At 40.8% G+C, this 19,851-nt stretch overlaps 1 protein-coding gene across 2 annotated transcripts in view; it reads left to right on the plus strand.

Annotated features, from left to right (window-relative positions):
• LOC144195607 (netrin receptor UNC5C-like) overlaps positions 1-19,851 on the plus strand; it is a 207,426-nt gene that overhangs the window by 79,691 nt on the left and 107,884 nt on the right. For both annotated transcript variants that reach the window (XM_077715354.1, XM_077715355.1), the window contains exon 2: positions 17,847-18,083. In XM_077715354.1, coding sequence (XP_077571480.1) covers positions 17,847-18,083 — 237 coding nt within the window. The remainder of the gene's footprint in view (positions 1-17,846; positions 18,084-19,851) is intronic.

Here is a 19,851-nt window from a genome sequence, read left to right on the forward strand (position 1 = left end):
CCTCCTTGAGCGCCATCAATCCGGCGACTGCAAGTTGCCTCACCGATACCAACAAGAATAAGATGGATCACTTACCTCTCACAGTCTTCTTACTTACCCTCCCTCAGTCAGCCTGTGGAAGGCAGATCCACGCCAAACGAACTTCCTGTTACTTCACTGCGACTTAGTTTCATAGAAGGGATTTGTGTTGTCGTAACATCACGTGTTGCTGCAGGTTCAGAGTCCTGATGGCTGTTGGGAAAAAGCTTTATCCCAGATAAGATGAATTAAACATGTAGCGGCGTCATTGGCATTGGTGCACATTCACAGTCAATCTTTTCAGTTGAAATTAATTGGATTTCTACTGTTGTCAATGGCAGAGAACGCAATTTTCTTCCTTGAAAACGTTCATTGCGGGAAAAATTCATTTGATTTTGAGTCACTTCCTGTGCATTCTGAGACATTATTGTACATTTTAGATTGGCCTGTGATTGCCTGGTTGTGGATCCCTTTTGTTTTTATTCTTAGTATATTCCAATGGAACAAGTATCAGCAGATCCTCAAAATTAGATGACAATTAATCCCTAATTGCCAAGTGTGGCAGACCAGTTAATATGTGACCTGAGGCATACTGCAAACACACATAATTTCATCTGTTGAAAACAATTTCGCTAAACAACTACCAAGAAACTTGCCACTTAGCTTTAACTAATCACAACACAAATCATTCCCTTCCCCAAAAAATTAAATAAACAACATTACATGTTCCCAGTGAATAATAGCGTAATAACAGGAAAAGGCCTGCACAACAAAACAATCATTTACAGTGAAGTGACGCAGCTAGGCAAACAAACACATTCATTCATCTACCGTACCGCATATCCTCGAAAGGGCTATGGGGGTTCCTGGAGCCTATTCCAGCTGACTTTGGGCGAAAGGAAGACTACACCCTAGACTAGTCGCCAGTCAGCCATAGGGTACACAGAAGGGCAGGTGACAATTCGTAGTCAAAATCAAACCGCCACCAGCGGGAATCAAGCCCGCGCCTACCCGCACCAAAGTCAGGCGAGTCAACCACAACACTATCAGGCGGCAAACAAACCAACACAAGGTGAATAATTACATCTATCTTCCTCGGATTTACCCGATCCAATGTGAAACGTTGCCACACTCACTCACTCACTCATTTGGATCTTATTGAAATGCATAGTCTCGTGTAAGCTTGTATGGGCAGAAAGTTGTGTGAGTTCTGTGTACTGTTATCTTCCAGATGGATTCTGTCCCCCTTATCCTGGAACTTGCAGGAAATAGCCAGGCTTCGCTTTCATTCATGATCCACGATCACAGCTCGCTATCCATATTAATGTGGCCAATGGGCGCTAGCCAGGCAGCGCATTGGAAGAGAAGAACACTGGCCTATTTTAACAGATATGGAATAAGTATCTATTTTTTCCTTCTGTTTAGATGAGAACACAATCAATCACCTGATTTCTTTGCCTTTTATCTGGTGAACAAATTATTTTCTTCCTTATCTGTCTACCAGTGACGTGCTTTGAGGTTCATGGCTGGGGTGGGTCTGTCATCATTACTCAGATTTATAAAGAAATATGAGCTCTGTGAGCAGTGTATTCAACATTTCATGCAAGTGTTGACCCATTATGTTCAAAATATGCAATCTTCATGCATGCAAAACGAAGAAAACAAAAAAGCACATATAATTAAAAAATGAAGTCCATCTGCCGTTCCTTCTGAACGAACATGCTTTTAAAAGTTTTCCTTTTGTGCTTTGAGATTTGAAAGTTTCTCCATCTCGATAGAGTTCAGTGATGAAGGATGTCCTTGGTTAGTCCTGTTCCGACTGCATTTTTTTTCTTACCAACACGCTACTTGTTTCCAGAAGAAAAAGCCGGACTTTTACAAAACCTTTGAAAGATTTGTGTTTGTTTTATTGCTTTGACTTATATTATCGTGAGTACACATTACGCCAATACAGCAGTGTCAAACTCTGTTGTGATGGATACATCGCATCACCCCCGGGCGCAACCAAATCCCGGCGAATGCAGAAAAAGTTTGCCTCGCAGATGACAACAAAGAAAAAACGGATCACTTACCTCTTACTGTCTCCTCACTTACCTTCAGTCGGCCAGCAGGAGGCAGATCGCCGCTCAACCTCATTCATGTTACCTCACCCCGAAGTTATGACACAGAAGGGATTGTGTGTTGTGCTCCCACACATTCAGTGTCCTGATGGCTGTGGGGAAAAACTGTACTTAAGCCTATTTTTCCATACTTTGTGAGACCTGTAGCGTCTGCCAGAGGGCAGCAGCTGGAACAGTTTGTGACCAGGGTGGTCGGGTCCCCGACAATGTTCCGGACTCTGTTGAGGAAAAGAGGGCTGGCAATGTCAGCACTAGCAAAGCGCCTTGTCTATAGCCAAAATTCCGAAATTTGACCCGCTATGGTATGGGTGGCCAGCACCAGTCCTCAAGAGCCACTATCCGGTCTATCTCAAGGACCAGTGTTGGCCTCCCCTGCGCTACTGTTTCATTATCATGGTGACCGCTGGTTGGGGCTACTGTTGTCTTTTCCTGTCGGTTTTTGTGCACCTTGAGTGCCACATTGACATAGAGGAAGGTCACCAGTAGTAGGTTTCTCATTATGGTAAGAACACACTTAAAGATGCATTATTATAGACAACTGCGGCCCGGTGGAACCCATATTCCCTCCCACCCCAAAAAAATAAGAAAAATGCATGGGGAGTGCATGTTCTTTCAAGATTTGTGTGGGTTTTCTCCAGGTACTCATCCCACATCCCCAAAACATGCAGGTTAGGCTGGGTGAACACTATAAATTGTTCAATTCTTAGTGTCCCGTACCTGGTGCCCAAATTTTGCTCCCCTACACAACCCTTATTAAGAGAGACGGTACTGAAAATGAGTGAATATGATAAAAAAATGGATGGCCCGGAGTTGCGAGTGGTTGGCCTGTCGGCCTCACAGCTCTGGGTTCTTGGGTTCAAATCACGGCCGGTCCACCGGTGTGGAGTTTGCATGTTCTCCCCGGGACTGTGAGGGTTTCCTCCCACATTCTAAAACATGCATGGTAGGCTGGTTGGACACTCTGAATTGACCCTTGGTATGGGTGAGTCTGTATGGTTGTCCGTCTCCTTGTGCCGTGCGATCGGCTGGCCACTAAATCAGGGTGTCCCCCGCCTCTGGCCTGGAGTCAGCTAGGATAAGCTCCAGCACGCCCCACGGCCCTAATGAGGATGAAGTGGTTCAGAAAAGGTCAGATGAGATGATTGGAAAACTTAATTAAACCTTTTATGCTTGATTTTACAATGAACTATTGTCACTCTAATTAATAGCCATAATGACAATTTAAGGTGGGGTGTCACACTGCCAACACTGTTTCCAATGTTGGGAAAAATATCACTGTTAATGGCAGCCTGAACATTTACAAATGTAAATACAGCTGGAGGAATGCATGAGTAAACAAAAAATAATATTTATAAAAAAAACACATTAAATCCATAACATTGGAAAATACAGCTAAAAATGTAATGATTGAAGTAACTTAATACAGAAAAAAAATTTAAAATAAAATATATTTATATCTATATAAAATACGTATTTAATCTTACTCCTTTATTTAATCTTTGATTAACCAATTAATTAGGAAAGTTTACCAGGCAATGTATACATTTTTCCTGGATTTCATACCTTTTTTTGATCATTTCAAATTGTGTAAGGCATATAACAACTTTTGTACGGGATTTTTTTTATTTTTTTTTAAGGACGTTTTTTTTTTGTAAAAAATAATCTTGTTTTACCCATTTCGGCTCTAATCTGGACCGTCTCGGTCACTGTTAGCAGGCGAAAATGTCATCGTCGACTGCTAATATTGTCATGCTTTAAGCATGATATGCGCACGCGCATTCCCTTTTCACACGTCCGCCTTTTTACTACATGAATGTACCCAGACAATCGAAGTGTCAGCGTGTCAATCTTGATTTTACTGCATTCTGATTTCGCACCCCGTCCACTTCAGAGAAAAAATTAGACTTTTAAGGGCGTCCTATGTGAGTAAATATATGCCAAGTTGTATTTGTATGTTTTTTTATCGCTAAATAAGGGACATTGCAAACATTAATAAAGGGACCAATTGGCCGAGGTTTACAGATATGTGAAAGTTGTAGTTGACAGACCTAATGGCCCTCTAAAGAAACCCATAGGTAGGATTGGATTTACAGGTCATTTTACTTGATGATCATATAAACGTGTTTTCTCCCCAGAAAAGAGATAAAAAAATGCGTACTTGAAGTAATGATCACTCTAATTTGAACTTTAACATAAATGCCACAAACTACGAAATCATTCAGAATACTGCACAGATGTCATGTGTATGAATGTATGTGATTTTAATGCTAGATAGTAGTTACAGGCATGCCTATGTATGGCAAACGCGCTTTTGCTTTGACAATATGTTTTTGCAGCTGCTGCTGATAAGACACTAAGAGCTATGGTCTCATGACTTGCACGGCTCATGCGCTCCGATAAGAATCTTGCGGCATAATTTAGCCGGGAAGTAAGGTCCTTGCCCCCAGTGTGAATACTTGAAGGAAGGCCACGTACAAACGTGCTCTTGGCATGTGGCATCTTAACCCTATTTGGCATTATTGGGTTTGCTTTGGTTTTAGGAATGCTTGGAATTCCTCAGAATCGACCCAATGGAAGCATCTAAAGCAAGTGAATTCCTCAAAATGTGTAATCTGAAAACCTACTACGAGTGATGTACAATCTAAAGATAATTATTGCAAAAATATTCATTTGACATTTTACAGGTGAAGCCACCTAAAAGCCACCAAAGTCATCTTCCCACAATCTACTTCTTGTGTCGCAGAAGCTTGGGTCGCGAGTTAAGCTTGTACACCAGTGGTGTACAATATTTTTCCTCAAAAATCTACTTTTCAGGGAGTCAACCTCCTACAATGTACCTTTTTTTCCAGGCCACAAACAAAGCTCAACAATGATGTGTTGATATAACTCACAATAGATTCTGTTGCAAGATTTGATCAACATGTATGGGAGTGAGAGGTAATGGGGTGAAAATTCACTCCTGATTCATACAATTGCTTACTGCAAATAGTATGGCAAATTCATAATAGCATTGCTAAATTGTCAGTACGTATGAGCATGAATGGCTGTCCATCTCCTTGTGCCCTCTGATTGGCTGTCAACTGACTCTGGGTGTCCCTATCTACTGCTCCAGGACCCCTGCAAACCTATGTGATGATGAGTGGATTGGAAAATGAATGAAAAATGAAGATCATTAAACTTTATTTCAATTGTGGTTGGTTACAGCTAGAATACCCTCGGGCACTATGCAACAATCAACAGTACATCTGTCAGTTGTAGACCATCAGTCTGTAGGCAGTATATCAATTGAAGGCCTCCTTGTAGCTTGAAGCAAACATTTAATTGTCCAACACTGTATCAGTGGGAAGTAAATCAACCAATGCACTTTATTTGGAGGATGGACACTTTATGTCAATATGTCAGTACGGCTGATTTCACCGAGCAATGCAGCATGTAAGATACCCGATAAATTTAAACAGAGAGGGCAGTGAATGAACAGGTTTCAGTGCCATTGACGGTGATGGAAGTCCTCTAGATTTAGACAGGGAGGGGTGGAAGTGATCGATCACAGTCTCTTGGGTGTTATCAAAGCCACACTTTGCAAAGACATACATCACAGTAACAGTTTCCTTTGGAAGGCCATCATGTTTACCAAACTAGGGTTGACTTGAATTGACGAACAGTTATTTGAATTCTAAAATGTTTAAAGACATTGTTGATCTGTTTTTGAGCCATTGCTGGTAAAAGACTGCAGAGGGTGATCAACATAGCCCAAATGATCATCAAATGCCCCTGACCTCCTCTGTCCGCCAACTAAGGGCCTAGGGAGGGGAATGAGGTTCATAAAAGACAACACACATCCCTGCTTCCACCTGTTTAACTTGCTGCCCCCTGGCAGCCTCTACAGGACAATAACAGCCAAAACAAATAGTCTCAAGGACAGTTCATTCTCAAAAGCTGTCAGCATACTCAACTTGAGTTCAGCACCTAGGAGGACCTGATCTAGACTAATTTCTTATATTGTACTTGCACTAAAACTCCACTTCAGTCACTTTTGGTACCTTACTATTTATTTATGTGACCACTGATTCATGTTTTGACTCTATGTTCTCTACATATTCATGTTTATTACTTATTATGTTAAATACTTATTTATTTGTTACATTTGTATTTATTCTTCATTTGGTTCCCTTCATGGTGAAGCTTTAAATACCATTATACTTGTATAATGACAATAAGGGCAATTCAATTCAATGAGATTAACTGCTCTGAAAATTTGAAACTAACGGTACAATGGAAATGTTGTGAGGACATGAGGAGCCAGCCATCACAGTCAAATGCCAGAAGATGAAACATGGTGCAAACGGCACCCCTCTGGTCGTCATATTCAATTAGACAACCGCAAGGCTTCTGAAGCAATTAATAGAAGCAGGAAATAAAGCTGAACTTTATAGGAATGGACAGTGATGGCTGCCCGGTGTCTCCTGTTCTCGTTGACCATAATTTGGTGAGCACTCAGTGTGAAGCCTTGCACTCGATAATGAAGGCTGTCCGTAGTTAAAGAAGACGTAAGGAGATAGAGCAGTGAGTGGTATGTCACTCTCACTCAAATCTGCCATTGATTTGGCGAAATTGGCATCATAATAAATCACTCAAGTTCTGCATGGCTAACTTTAAAATTCACAATTAAAATGAATGTGAAAAGTTTTTTATTTCATCTGTGGTGAGTTTTTTTTTTCTCATGGTGAAAGTGCAAAGGAAGATCAATTATTTAAAATAAAATACCACTAGGGATGGCCAGGTGAGTAGTGATTAGCATGGTGGCCTCACAATTTTGAGATTGAGGTTTAAATTCCGTCCTGCGGGAAGTTTGCATGTTCACCCTGGGCAAGTTTGGGTTTTCTCAGGGCATTCTGATTTCCTCCCACATGCCATGCATGGTATGCTGGTTTTTAAGCGCCACCAATTCAGGGTATCCCCCACCTAGTGCCCATTTTTAACCCTAACCACTAACCCCCCCCCCCCCCCCCCCCCCGAATGAACGTTTCCCATTGAAAGGAACTAAAAACAAATTACTTCGTTTCAACCCTCTGAAAAAACACCAAAAACAGAATATTGGATTGGAAAAAAATGTTTTATTTCTTATATTTGGCCATCTATTAACAAATTAACACATAACTAGTGGTTTAATATTACTAAAATGTGTTTAATAGAACTAAAATTAGATGGATTTTGCGGAGACTAGAGAAAGAGGGACAGAGAGAAGAGACTTTCCACGGCAACACACTCGTAACAAAAAAAAACACATTTAAATGAACTTGGATTAATATTCATAGACACACTCAAACATAAGTTTAATGTAACTTTACACAAAACTGAATTCTAATTCTGAAATTGTTTTAATTTGTTTTACCTTTGTTCTCCGAGTTGAATCCACCCGGACTCTGTTTTTAAAAGGAACGCATCAAGGGTTGTTTGTTTTAGCCTTCCCTTTAAAAAGATTTAGAAAATGACGCGTACAAATGTCCTCAAAATACGATAACGTGCGACCACTTGCCAGCCTGTCATGGTGCCTCTTTTCTACAAAATCAGAATACTCTTGCTACTTCGCTAGCATGTCTTTGATACCCTTTGTAGCCAGGCGACCTCCTCCTCACTACTGAGTTCCCGCAACACCTCCAAATGTTAACTCTCCAGGAGCTTGATTAAATCCTGTGTCATCAGTTCTTCATGGTGCTCGGAGATTAGGTCATTCACAACTGTCTCGTTAACCTCCAGCCCCAAGGAATTTCCAAGTGACACGATATCATCCATGACGACGAGCAAGCTTTGTGACGCGTACAGCACTCTCATATTTTTCAATTATTTCACGCTTAATATTGATTGCCAACGTTTGCGTTTTCATTGCACAACTCTTTATTCCACCTGTTTGCTTTGGATCCATTGTTGTTCAACTTGTTTTATGCTTTGACTAGTGTGTGAAATAGAGGTTAGACCAGGCATGTCCAAAGTCCGGCCCGCGGGCCAAATAAGGCCCGAGGACAAATTTTGACCGGCCCACGGCCTCTATCATGAAATCAATAATACACGGCCCGCCAGCACTGTTGACCACAGTATAAAATAAATGTGTACAAAAAACTATTTTTCACTTCACCAGAAGATGGCAGTAGCCCTGTGGCCGCACTCTGGCCGCCGTGACCCTTGCGTCATTGTTTCAGCCCAGCCCATTTCTAACATGTAAACAAAAAAAGGAAAGTTGACCGGGAGGGCCGCCGCATCCAGGAGAAGTGGAAATTTGAGTATTTTTTCACTGAAATACGAAACAACTGTGTCTGCCTAATTTGCCAAGAGACTGTGGCTGTTTTCAAGGAATTCAACATTAAGAGGCACTACCAGACGAAACATGCTAGCTACGACAAGCTAACTGGTAACGAACGCGGTGAAAAAGTGAAGCAACTGGAAGCTGTTCTAACGGCACAGCAAAGCTTTTTCACAAGAGCCCGTGAGTCAAATGAAAATGCCACAAAGGCAAGCTACGAAGTGGCAACGCTAATTGCAAAGCACTGCAAACCTTTCAGTGACGGTGAATTTATTAAAGACTGTGTAATGAAAATGGTTGAGTAAATTTGTCCCGCGAAGAAGCAAGAGTTTGCCAATATTTGCCTGGCTCGTAATACTGTGGCACGGAGAATTGAAGACGTTTCATTAGATATTAAGAGACAGTTAGAGGCAAAAGGAACTGAGTTTGACTTTTTCTCGTTAGCGTGCGATGAAGACCTGGACTACATACTGCAGTCAAGATCCCAGTATCACCCTTCACATTAGTGCAGGCAAGATATTTGTTAGGTCCTCTGAGTTGAATAAATTCTTAAATCTCAGTTCATTATTTTTTTTGTGATGGTCAAAATCACAGTTTGAATATGCAGTGATCATTGTTTTGTTTTCAGCACTGTTCCTACAGTGAGCATATAATAGTGAATAATATGTGATGTTTCACATGAACTTAGATATCCTTGATAGTTTTCTTAATTTTTTGTGGTTTGTGATTTCGGTAAAACCTAAATGTAAAAAAAAATGTAAAAGTAAAAGTATGCCATTTGTAATTAAAAAAAATCCCAAAAAGTTAGTTTGCATTTAATGTTAATGGTTCAAAGAATGTCAGGCTAAAAGTCGGCCCGCACACATTTTCACCTTACCAAATCTGGCCCTCTTTGCAAAAAGTTTGGACACCCCTGGGTTAGACCTTTACCCCGAACCCGGACCGACCCGACCCGGATTTCGGGTCAGGTTGGGCCTAAAATGTCAAGGTTTCGGGTCGAGTCGGGTCGAGCTTCTCTCTAGGTGAAAAAAATATATACTGAAACCATTTGTGGTCTCTGTCGCTGACTTAAAAAAAATGTTTTTCAAAGTGCATTTACAAAATCGATGAATGGATACTACACGAAAGAATACTTGTTATAAATCAAATGATTTAGAATTCATAGAAAACAGAAAAGGTGCTATAGTGTATTTGCAATTGGAGGCTGGACCACAGAGTAATAGAAAATTTGTAATATATAATAAATAAATAATATATTTTTATAAAATATCTAATTTTTAATTAAATAATTGCAATTTGAGGCTGAACCGCAGAGCCAGATGATGCTCTGCGCACATCACATGGATGGCACAAGAAGTTTAGGATAAACTAAACATACACTGGTAAGAGAGAATTTCGGAAAAGCTTCAAATTGATTGTTGAATATGCTCGAGAAACTTGATTTGGCTTCACTGAATGTAGTCAATGTGGCGCTATGCTCTCATATGAGAGCAAAAAGACTGGCATCTCGACACTGAGCAACGATTTAAACAGTTGAAATCGTCAAATGTATCATATGAAAGATATCAATATTTATACTGTCTTGTTTAACTTAGATTTTGTTACAAAAGACAGGCTTTAATCTGTTATCATAAGTCACCACCCATTTTCTGAACCGCTTTATCCTCACAAGGGAGCCAATCCCCAGCCGACTCGGCCAGAGGCGGGGGACACCCTGAATCTGTGGCCAGCCAATTGCAGGGCAAAAGGAAACGGACACCAATTCACACTCACACTCATACCAAGGGGCAATTTAGCGTGTCCAATCAGCCTGCTATGCATGTTTTTGGAATGTGGGAGGAAACCGTAGTACCTGAAGAAAACCCACACAGGCCCGGGGAGAACATTCAAACCCCACACAGGTGGATCGACCTGGATTCGACCCCGGGACCCCAGAGCTGTGAGGGTGATGCACTGTTATGCATATTAATATGTTTTTTCTTCAAGTCTTTTTAACAAATACATTTTGTGAATCAACACTGTGTAAAGGTTTACAAGGTTTACTGTAATTTTAACAAAAAGAGATGAATGTATTATGGTTTACGCCGCGATGTGGTGTAGGGGGCGGGCAAGCACGGGCTCAATTCCCGCTTGTGGCGGTATGTTTGGGAGTGCGGATGGTCATTTGTCTTTTTAGGGTGTAGTATACTTTTCACCTTAAGACTGCTGGGTTAGGCTCCAGCAATCCCCACAACCCTTTTGAGGATGGGCGGTATGGAAGATGAATGAATGAATGAATATTCTGGTTTACAATTTTTCTCTGTAGGTAAGTAGGTGTTAGATTCATCAATAATTATACTTGAATATAATTATAAAACACTGCAGGCAGACATCTGATTAAATTATTGACATTTAATTAAATTAGCCTCTCTGATGAGCAAACTTGCAAGTGTGAACATTCCGACCTCGTCTCTGCCGCCAAATGATTCGACCGTGTGCTCATTTCTCCTGCCCCTTTAAGGCCATAAATCAAAACAATTACAAGGTTATTGATTAGTCCAATTGCGTGTGCAAAAAACAACATCTGCAACAATCATAGCATATAACGTATTCAATATTAAAAATTAAGGGGAACTAAAAGCAAATTACGTTGGAAATTAAACAAACAAGCCTCCATTCGCCAAAACAATTCCATATCAGGCGGACCAAGCGTCACAATGTTAGAACAATATGCGAGTATTCCCGGAGGTGATTGATAGGCATCTGCTGGAATAAAGAGTCCTTCACGGCTCTTCGTTGCGAACCCAGATCAACAGTCCTCGGAGCCCGGGACTGGGTGAGATGTCAGGTGAATAGTCCTCGGAATATGGCAAAACAATTTAACGTCCTCGTAGCCATTTGCAGGGGGAAGTGTGCTTCGGTAAAAGTTATACTGAGCGTTTGTCTCCGTTGCAAGCACATATTAATATATACGTATAATGATTAATGCTCACATTTATAATAGTATCCCAGAATAACCCCAACAGTAGGCATGAACAGTCAGCCTTACCGGTAATGTAGACAATTAGCGATAGCAAATAGCATCGGAGTTAGCATAGCACTAGCAGTTTTCCTCGACATGGCACACTCATTCATGCACTAGGTCAGTGGCAACTTCCTGTCCTTTTTTTATATGTATTACCCTTTGGACACTATCTCTCCCTATCCCAGCTGACTTCTGGCCAGATAGAGGGATCACCTTAATTGGTGGCCAGCCAATCACAGGGCACAATGAGACAAACAACCATTCACGCTCAATTTGGAGCAAACCGGAGTACCCGAAGACAGCCCACACAGCGGGGAGAACATGCAAACTCCACACAGGTGGATCGACCTGGATTTTAACCCAGATCCCCCCCCTGTGAGGCCGACACGCTAACCACTCAGCCGCCGGGCCGCCCACTTTGGACACTACATGCTGCAAAATCATAAGTAGCAAAAGCCATCACACAAATTGTGGAAGTAACAGTTATCATATTTTAGCGACATTTTAGTCAGCCAATGGCCATTCTTCTAAAAAAGAAAGTCCAGATAGCGCCCCGATAATTTGGCCAGACAATAAATCATGCAATATTTACCCATAAGCATAATTTAATTTTCTAACATTGAAACATATTTTTTCATAAAATAATTCAGCTAGAGTTACACCTATGATCAGTTGTCACTTCATCCTCAGGAGATGTTGCTGATATTTATTGGCCGTGTTTCGTGAGGTGTTTTTGAAGAGGAGCCACACTCAGATGGATAGATGGAGCTTTTGGGTCTCCCCGGGCTCAATATTTACAGGGTACGATAAATCGAACTAGGGATATTGTTCAGCTGAAGCTATTCATTATTGATGACAGCATTCTGGACGGCGTTTATGAGCTGGTCTGTGAGGGTCTGTAATTCACTCAGTTGGTGTATATGTGTGTTTTGCTTTAAAGAGAAAAGCTGCCGGATAAACAAGTGCTGGATTGACGGCTCGACAGAAAAGGAAATGAGCAGATTGAAGGGACAAAATAATACAATGGCATGAGCTCAAAGACAAAGAGAATTCTCAATCAATTACTCTATTTCCCCATTCCACACGGCCCACCCTCACCTGGGCTATCATGTTTCCTTTACCAATCAATAATTTATAGCAGCCACTGTGGAACAATGAACCCCCAGCTCCGGATGACAGATGAGTGTGACAGTAGGTGTTTGTCAGAGAGATACCGTAGAAGAAGCCAAATGGGGAAATGATACATGTACATTGTCATAATTGTGTGATTTTGTCTTATGTTGAAATAGCAATCAAAGAGACAAATTTGGGAAAAGTCACCTGTAGGCTCACTTGAGTGCCCGTAGACCCAGGAAATGGGAAATTAAATGACCATGTATTTGCAATTAACCATTTCGGTGTAATTAACAATGATAGATGTCAAATTAAGTAGCTACAAATTATATTACAATGTTTTAAATTAGTTTTTCACTATCAGATTTTTTTATTCTCTCTGAACCCTCCCACTTTAATTGGGATTTTAAATACTCGTTACAACCTTGTTTCAATTAACACCAGAAGTATGAAAAGACATTTTATTGCCTCTACTAAAATAGCCTCAGGGCGGCAGGATGGTAGAGGCCACATTCCCGTCAAAGTCATTTCATCTCATTTTCTGAAGTGCTTCATCCTCACTAGGGTGCTGGAGCCTTTCACAGCTGATTTCAGGTCAGAGGCGGGGTGGGGTGGGGGCCTGTGTTGAGGGTTTCACCCTGAAACGGTGGCCAGCCGATCGCAGGGCGCAAGGCGACGGACAACCATACACGCTAACATCCATGCCTAGGGGAAATTTAGAGTATCCAATCAGCCTACCATGCATGATTTTGGAATGTGGGAGGAAACCAGACTACCTGGAGGATATCCATGGGAAAATATGCAAACTACACACAGGTGGACCGACCAGGATTTGAACCCAGGACCCTATCCAAGATGTGAGGCCGACACGCTAATCTCCCGTGCCACCGGGCCACCAAATTAAGTCATATCTAGCTTTTATATCAACCAATTTTTAAAGGATTATTCAATTAGTATAAAAAATAATCCTAAAAAGGGAGTGGATGCCTTCTGATGATGGACACATTTAATTTCACAGCAGAAGATGTTTGCAGAGCTGCCAACCTCCGCCGACCCCATTTCTGGAGTACCCTTCTCCCATTTCGTAGTTTACCCGGAGTGAATTTGATTCACGCAAAGTCAATATGCGCTTTTGTCACACAAGCCGTAGGATGGTTTTAATTGCAATGCATTTAATTTGTAATGTGACATTTTTGGGGGATTCCGGAGTGGTTGGCAGCTCTATGTTTGGATATCAAAAAATTTTACACCAATTTTTTTTGTGACGGTGTGCGTAGCTGGGGCCACCTTGGGTAGGGTCACCAGAGTTAGGAAACTAGAGCTTGAAGAAAACATATTGTGCGACATTGACGCGTTTTTTATTATTAGTATTCCCTAATAGAAAAAAGCCATTTTAGTCCCGTAATCGGGAGCAATATGTATCAGTGACTCATACAATGTCATAGGGTAGGTTTTCCATCTGTAAATGGGAATCCCATCATTGAAAACTAAGATAAATTTGAATTTTGATATCCCAAAATGAGTTCAAAACAGTTGACAGACCTAAAACAATAAAATAGTGTCTTTTTATCTTCTAATATTGGGAAATCTTTATACTGATTAGCGTTGATTGACATGGAGCCAATTTACACAACATCCACACCCACTTTCACTTGTATAGTACTTATGAGTATATCTAACTTCTTATGATGTTTTGCCTGCGATTCAAATTTTAGTTAGAATGCTGCTCATTTTAAGTGGATGTCATAAAAGCCTGGTATAAAAATCAATTTCAACTGCCGCTGGCAGCGAGGCAAAGAAACACAAAACACAGAGCCAAAAACACCCAGGAGTGGGGGAAACTTCTTTTCCTGGCCAAAATGTCTCCTCATTTCCCCTTTTGTCAGATAACCAATAAGAAGAATAGTGGGCAGAGAAACTGTCAGCATGCAGACATCAAAGTGAATGCAGCCTAATGACCTCTGTTATTTTTTCCTGGTGTTGTTTTACCGAAGGTTCTTTTGGTTGCCGAGCCCCGAGCTAATGCCACCATTGCCCAAGATAACCCCAGAATAAATTTACCTTTCACAGGGGAAATTATTATTTTTGTTCATTTTTAAAAAAATAACCAGAAAAAAAGGGTGTAATAATGTTGCTCTTTTTTATCGTTTGGGGTCGTGTTTAATTTTTTTCACTAGTAGATGTCCAATCCACATGAAATGGTAGCACCACATTTGCTCATTCGCTATCATTCCACTTTAGTCATTTGTTATACAAGTGTTGCCGACATGATCCAAAATGTTAATTCTTCATTCATTAACTTCCTGAACTGTTTATCCTCACAAGGTTTGCGAGAGGTGCTGTAGCCTATCCCAGCTAACTATGTGCACCAGGTAGGGATGCCCTGAATCAGTGGCCAGCCATTCGCAGGTCACAAGGAAGGGACAATCATTCACGGTCACATTCACACCTAGGGGCAATGCATAGTGTTCAACCAGCCTACCATACATGTTTTGGAATGTGGGAGGAAACCCGGAGAAAACTCACACTAGCCCGGGGAGAACATACAAACTCCACACAGTGAGAACCGACCTGGGATAAAACCCTCAAACACAGAACTGTAAGGCTCACATGCTAACCAATCGGCCACCGGGTAGCCAAAATTATTATAATTATGTTTTCAATAGTAATAATCATAAAGTTGCCTCGTCTTCCTCGTGCTTCCCCCGACTGGGTTCTACTCCTTTCCCGATCACGCCACGACGACACAGCGCGATCATAACAACCACTCTTCTTGACAGAATTGGTGCAGTTCAGTTAGATTTGATGGCTTTCTGAGATGGACTTGTTTCTTCAGCATTGTCCACAAGTTCTCAATGGGGTTTAAGTCAGGACTTTGGTTATACCATTCGAAAACCTTAATTCTAGCCTGATTTAGCCAATCCATTACCACTTTTGATGTGAGTTTGGGGTCACTGTCCTGGTGGAACACCCAACGGCATCCAAGACCCAATCTTCGGGCTGATGACTTTAGGTTATCCTGAATATTTTCTAAAGTAATCCTCCTTCTTCATAATCCCATTTACTGCCTGTAAAGCACCAGTTCCATTGGCAGCAAAACAGCTCTACAGCATAATACTACCACCACCGTGCTTGACGGTAGGCATGGTGTACTTGGGGTTAAATGCCTCACATTTTCTCCTCCAAACATACTGCTGGGCATTGTGGCCAAACAGCCCCATTTTTGTTTTGTCTGACCACAGAACTTTCCTCCAGAAGGTCTTATCTTTGTCCATGTGATCAGCAGCAAACATCAGTCGAACCTTCAGGTACCGCATTTGGAGCAAGTTCTTCCTTCTTGCACGGCAGCCTCTCAGTCCATGGAGATGCAAAACACTTGACTGAGCTGTGAACACTGACACCTGTGTTCCAGCAGCTTCTAATTCTTGGCAGATCTGATTTTTGGTGATTCTCGGTTGAATTTTCTCTCAGCACCAGGTGATAGCTTGCATTGTCTTCATGACCGTGGCAGTGACAAAACAGTGCCATGCACTTTATACTTACAAACAATTATTTGCACTGTTGCTCGTAGGACCTGCAGATGCTTTGAAATGGCTCCAAGTGACTTTCCTGACTTGTTCAGTTCAAGGATTAGCTTTTTTTCAGATCTATGCTGAGCTCCTTTGACTTTCCCATTGTAGCGTTTGTGGGTGTTTGCATCCAATGAGCCCTATTTAAATGGCCTCAAAGAAGTCACCAGCTGTAGTCACTCATAATCACTCACAAGAGGTTAAGAGGCCATTCTATGGAGCTCATTTCACTGACAACTTTCTAAGTTGCCAAAATGTCTAATTCGTGTTGCTGTATGTATATTTTTGACCCAGCAGATTTGTTACCTTACCTGTTATCCCATAATAAAAGAACCAAATTTCATGAATATTTTTGTGACAAAGAAGTAGCTGTTCCAATCACTCTATCAGAGAAAAATCAGAGTTGTATATATATCCAAACTTTATTGTTGTTGACAAACTAAACAAAGGTTAAAACAGGAGAGTAAACAAGGTAGTAAACTGAAAATAGTTATGATGAATTGAATGTCTAAAGTTGTGGATGGCATGAAATTGGTTAATTGTGGGTTAACATTGTTGTCTAGGATTCTTATTTTCACTTCTTTTAAAATTTGGGATATTTCAGTTCAGGTCATTCCTGCTTATTTAAGGACATTTCTGCCCCACTTCCTTAACATGTTATATTGTTAACATAAAGTAACCCAAAATCAACACAGAGTGACCTTAAGCAGCGTTCCCAACCTTTTTCTCACCGCGGCTCGGTAAAACTCTTTCTATTTTTTCGCGGAATGGCTAATGGGGAGGGTTACAACTAAAAACAAACTGATCTAAAGTCGATAGGAAATGATTTAGAAATATGCCAAATACAAAGTGGGCCACCTAGTTGTGAAGGGGCTCACTTACCTGACTTTGGTGCGTGGGATTGATTAACTGCTCGGTGATGGTATGATTGTGTATGCAAGTGGTCGTCTTTCTCTCTCTCCCTCTTTTCGCTACGGCTGAATGGCAACCAGTCTAGTGTGTAGCTCCCTATCGCTCGATGTCCCCTGGGGTAGGCTCCGGCTTCCCTCGGGGAGGATGAATAAATGAATACGAAGTGACAATGGCGGCCAATGAGTTAATGGATGGAAAAAAGAAATGCTATGGCGAATGGAAATGAATTAGAATACAGGGAAGGAGTAGAATAGTGCTCATGATTGATATGTGATACAAAAGATGAGGAGAGTAAAATATATACATTTCTGCAGTGTAATCGCAGTGGAAGTAAAATGGGGAACAAAATGGAGTTGCTGGAGTTGAAGGCTTAGGCTTGAGGTAACTTACCCCTAACCCAGAGTAATTGGAGCCAAATGATGCTAAAGGAGAAATGAGAATGAGGAGGCCAATCGGGAAGAAGAAGAATAGAGAATACACAAGGTTTGAGTAAAGAGAAATACTATGCAAGAAAAAAATATGTGCCTTTTAACAATCTTGACCTTGGTCCCCTTTTCACATCCTCTCTCTGATATTGAATTATCATTTTTTCAGTGAGACAAAGCAGGATATATGTGCATGAAGCTGATACCTGCCTGTTCATTTGTCTATATATTTATGACCTTACCTAAAGCGATATGAGCAGGCAATTCTTAGAGATGCCATCCAACTCTTATCATAAAGCATTCGTGTGATTGTGTTGACCACAAAAAAATCACAAAAAGCACTTTTCCTGTTTTGGCCTCCAATCACCTTTATTTTTTCCTTCTCAGTGCGAGACGATGACGACTTCCTGAGCTTGAGTGAGCTGCCTGAAACATTCCCGTCGGACCCACCCGAGCCGCTGCCACATTTCCTGTTTGAACCCGATGAGGGTTACATCGTCAAGAACAAGCCTGTAAACCTCTACTGCAAGGCCACACCTGCCACACAGATCTACTTCAAGTGCAACAGCGAGTGGGTCCACCAGAAGGATCACACAGTGGAAGAACGTGTGGATGAGAACTCAGGTAAGGAATCACCTCTCTACAAAGCATCAGTCATTCCAAGCTGAAAGCCTGTCACGGTGTCACTCAAGTAGTAGCAGTTGTCCTTATCATTGTGCTTGTTCCATTTCTCTCTCTTCTTCTACATTTACTTATTCTAATAGTACCTTTTGAACTTTCTACCTTTCTACTTATTTATCTATATCTCAACCTTATTATTTTACATTTACTTATTCTTTTACTTTTACAATCCAACTCATTCCTTCTTTTGCCTCGATGTCTTCTTCAACATCTTGATCTTCGTCTTCTGCCACACCTGATTTTCCTTCTACTTTCTCTTCTACATTGTCATCTTCTTTAATTCTGTCTATTCCTACATATCAGCCTTCTACCATTTCTTATTCTACTGCTTCTCGAATCTTTTTTTTTTGCTTCGGCCCAAGTGTCTTCTCGTTCTCATTCGTTCGTTTGTTTATTATTTATTTATGCATTTATTTGTTTACTTACTTACTCACTTTACCACTCACTTAATTACTTTTTGTCTTTAATTTTTTTCTCTTGTTAAAACATTACACATGATAGATTTAAAACAGCTTTCAAACTTAACAAAAACTAAATTTGTACTGAGTGCAATGCTGCAAAACAACAGATGAAAAAAATATCAAATTGACCTTTTACCATCGTCCTTTGTTAAACCATTGGTTGCCTTTTATAGCTAATGAAGATAGTTAATTCGCTGCCACCTTCCTAGTTCAAATTCTGCTGACCTCTACTTAGTTTGCAGTTTTTAAGAGCCACAATTGGACTTTCATCATTGGCATGGGAATTGAAAAAGCTAACTAAAAAGCAGTCTCTAACCTTTTCAGTCATGGTCTATTTCTCCTTTAGTCATTTTGAGTTATAACAGCGCTGTTGTTTCCACCTCGGAATAAAAATAAATAATACATAAATAAATAAAACTAACAGTCATGTGCTTGTGTTTGTGGGTAACTGAGCCAAGACAGGAAGTAAGCCCAGCTTTATATTTCCACTGATTCAGCTGTCAAAGCCACACATACACCCACTAAGAGTGAAAAAAAAGTAGATTCTTGTGTCACATCATGATTTAAAAGAAGACCAAACTATGTGCTTTAGTCAAAACCACTCAGCTGTGTCCAAGTGCCTTGGTTTTCCATTGTTTTGCTTGTTCATAGTTCATAGCTCATTGCTTTCACAAATGTTCTCATCTTTGTGGTATATTATGTGGGAGAGACACATACTGGATGTAAGTATCGGGTTTGCATGTATGACCTTGTTTTCAAGAAGGCATTACAAATAGATGTCTGTGTATGTCTATGTGTGGTCATCGTCACTGTGGTACATCACATACTATAGCCTATGCAAAAGGCAAAGGGATAAGTGTATATATGTAAGTCCATACAAATAGTAATATTTAAATAAACTCAGTCGTAGGGCACAAACAGAGACACAACCAGTAGCAGTCACTGCGACAGTCTGTATATTTATTCAAGGGTGGCGCGTTGGTGCGAGTGGTTAGTGTGTCTGCCTCACAGTTCTGGGATCCTGGGTTCAAATCAATGTCATGTCCACCTATGTCGGGTTTGCATTTTATATCATCAATCATAATAATAATCAGACATGGACTTTATCATGTTGAATCCTCAAAAGCCTAATTGTCATCATCCCTAGCTGCGTAGGATTGAAATCGGTGGTGCTACTCCATGAAGGGCGCTTTCTCAGCAAAAGGCCAAAAATAAATAATATAAAAATATAAGAATCATATCCTAAAGGC

This window comes from Stigmatopora nigra, chromosome 4 (assembly GCF_051989575.1).
Source record: "Stigmatopora nigra isolate UIUO_SnigA chromosome 4, RoL_Snig_1.1, whole genome shotgun sequence".
NCBI classification, from domain to species: Eukaryota; Metazoa; Chordata; class Actinopteri; order Syngnathiformes; family Syngnathidae; genus Stigmatopora; species Stigmatopora nigra.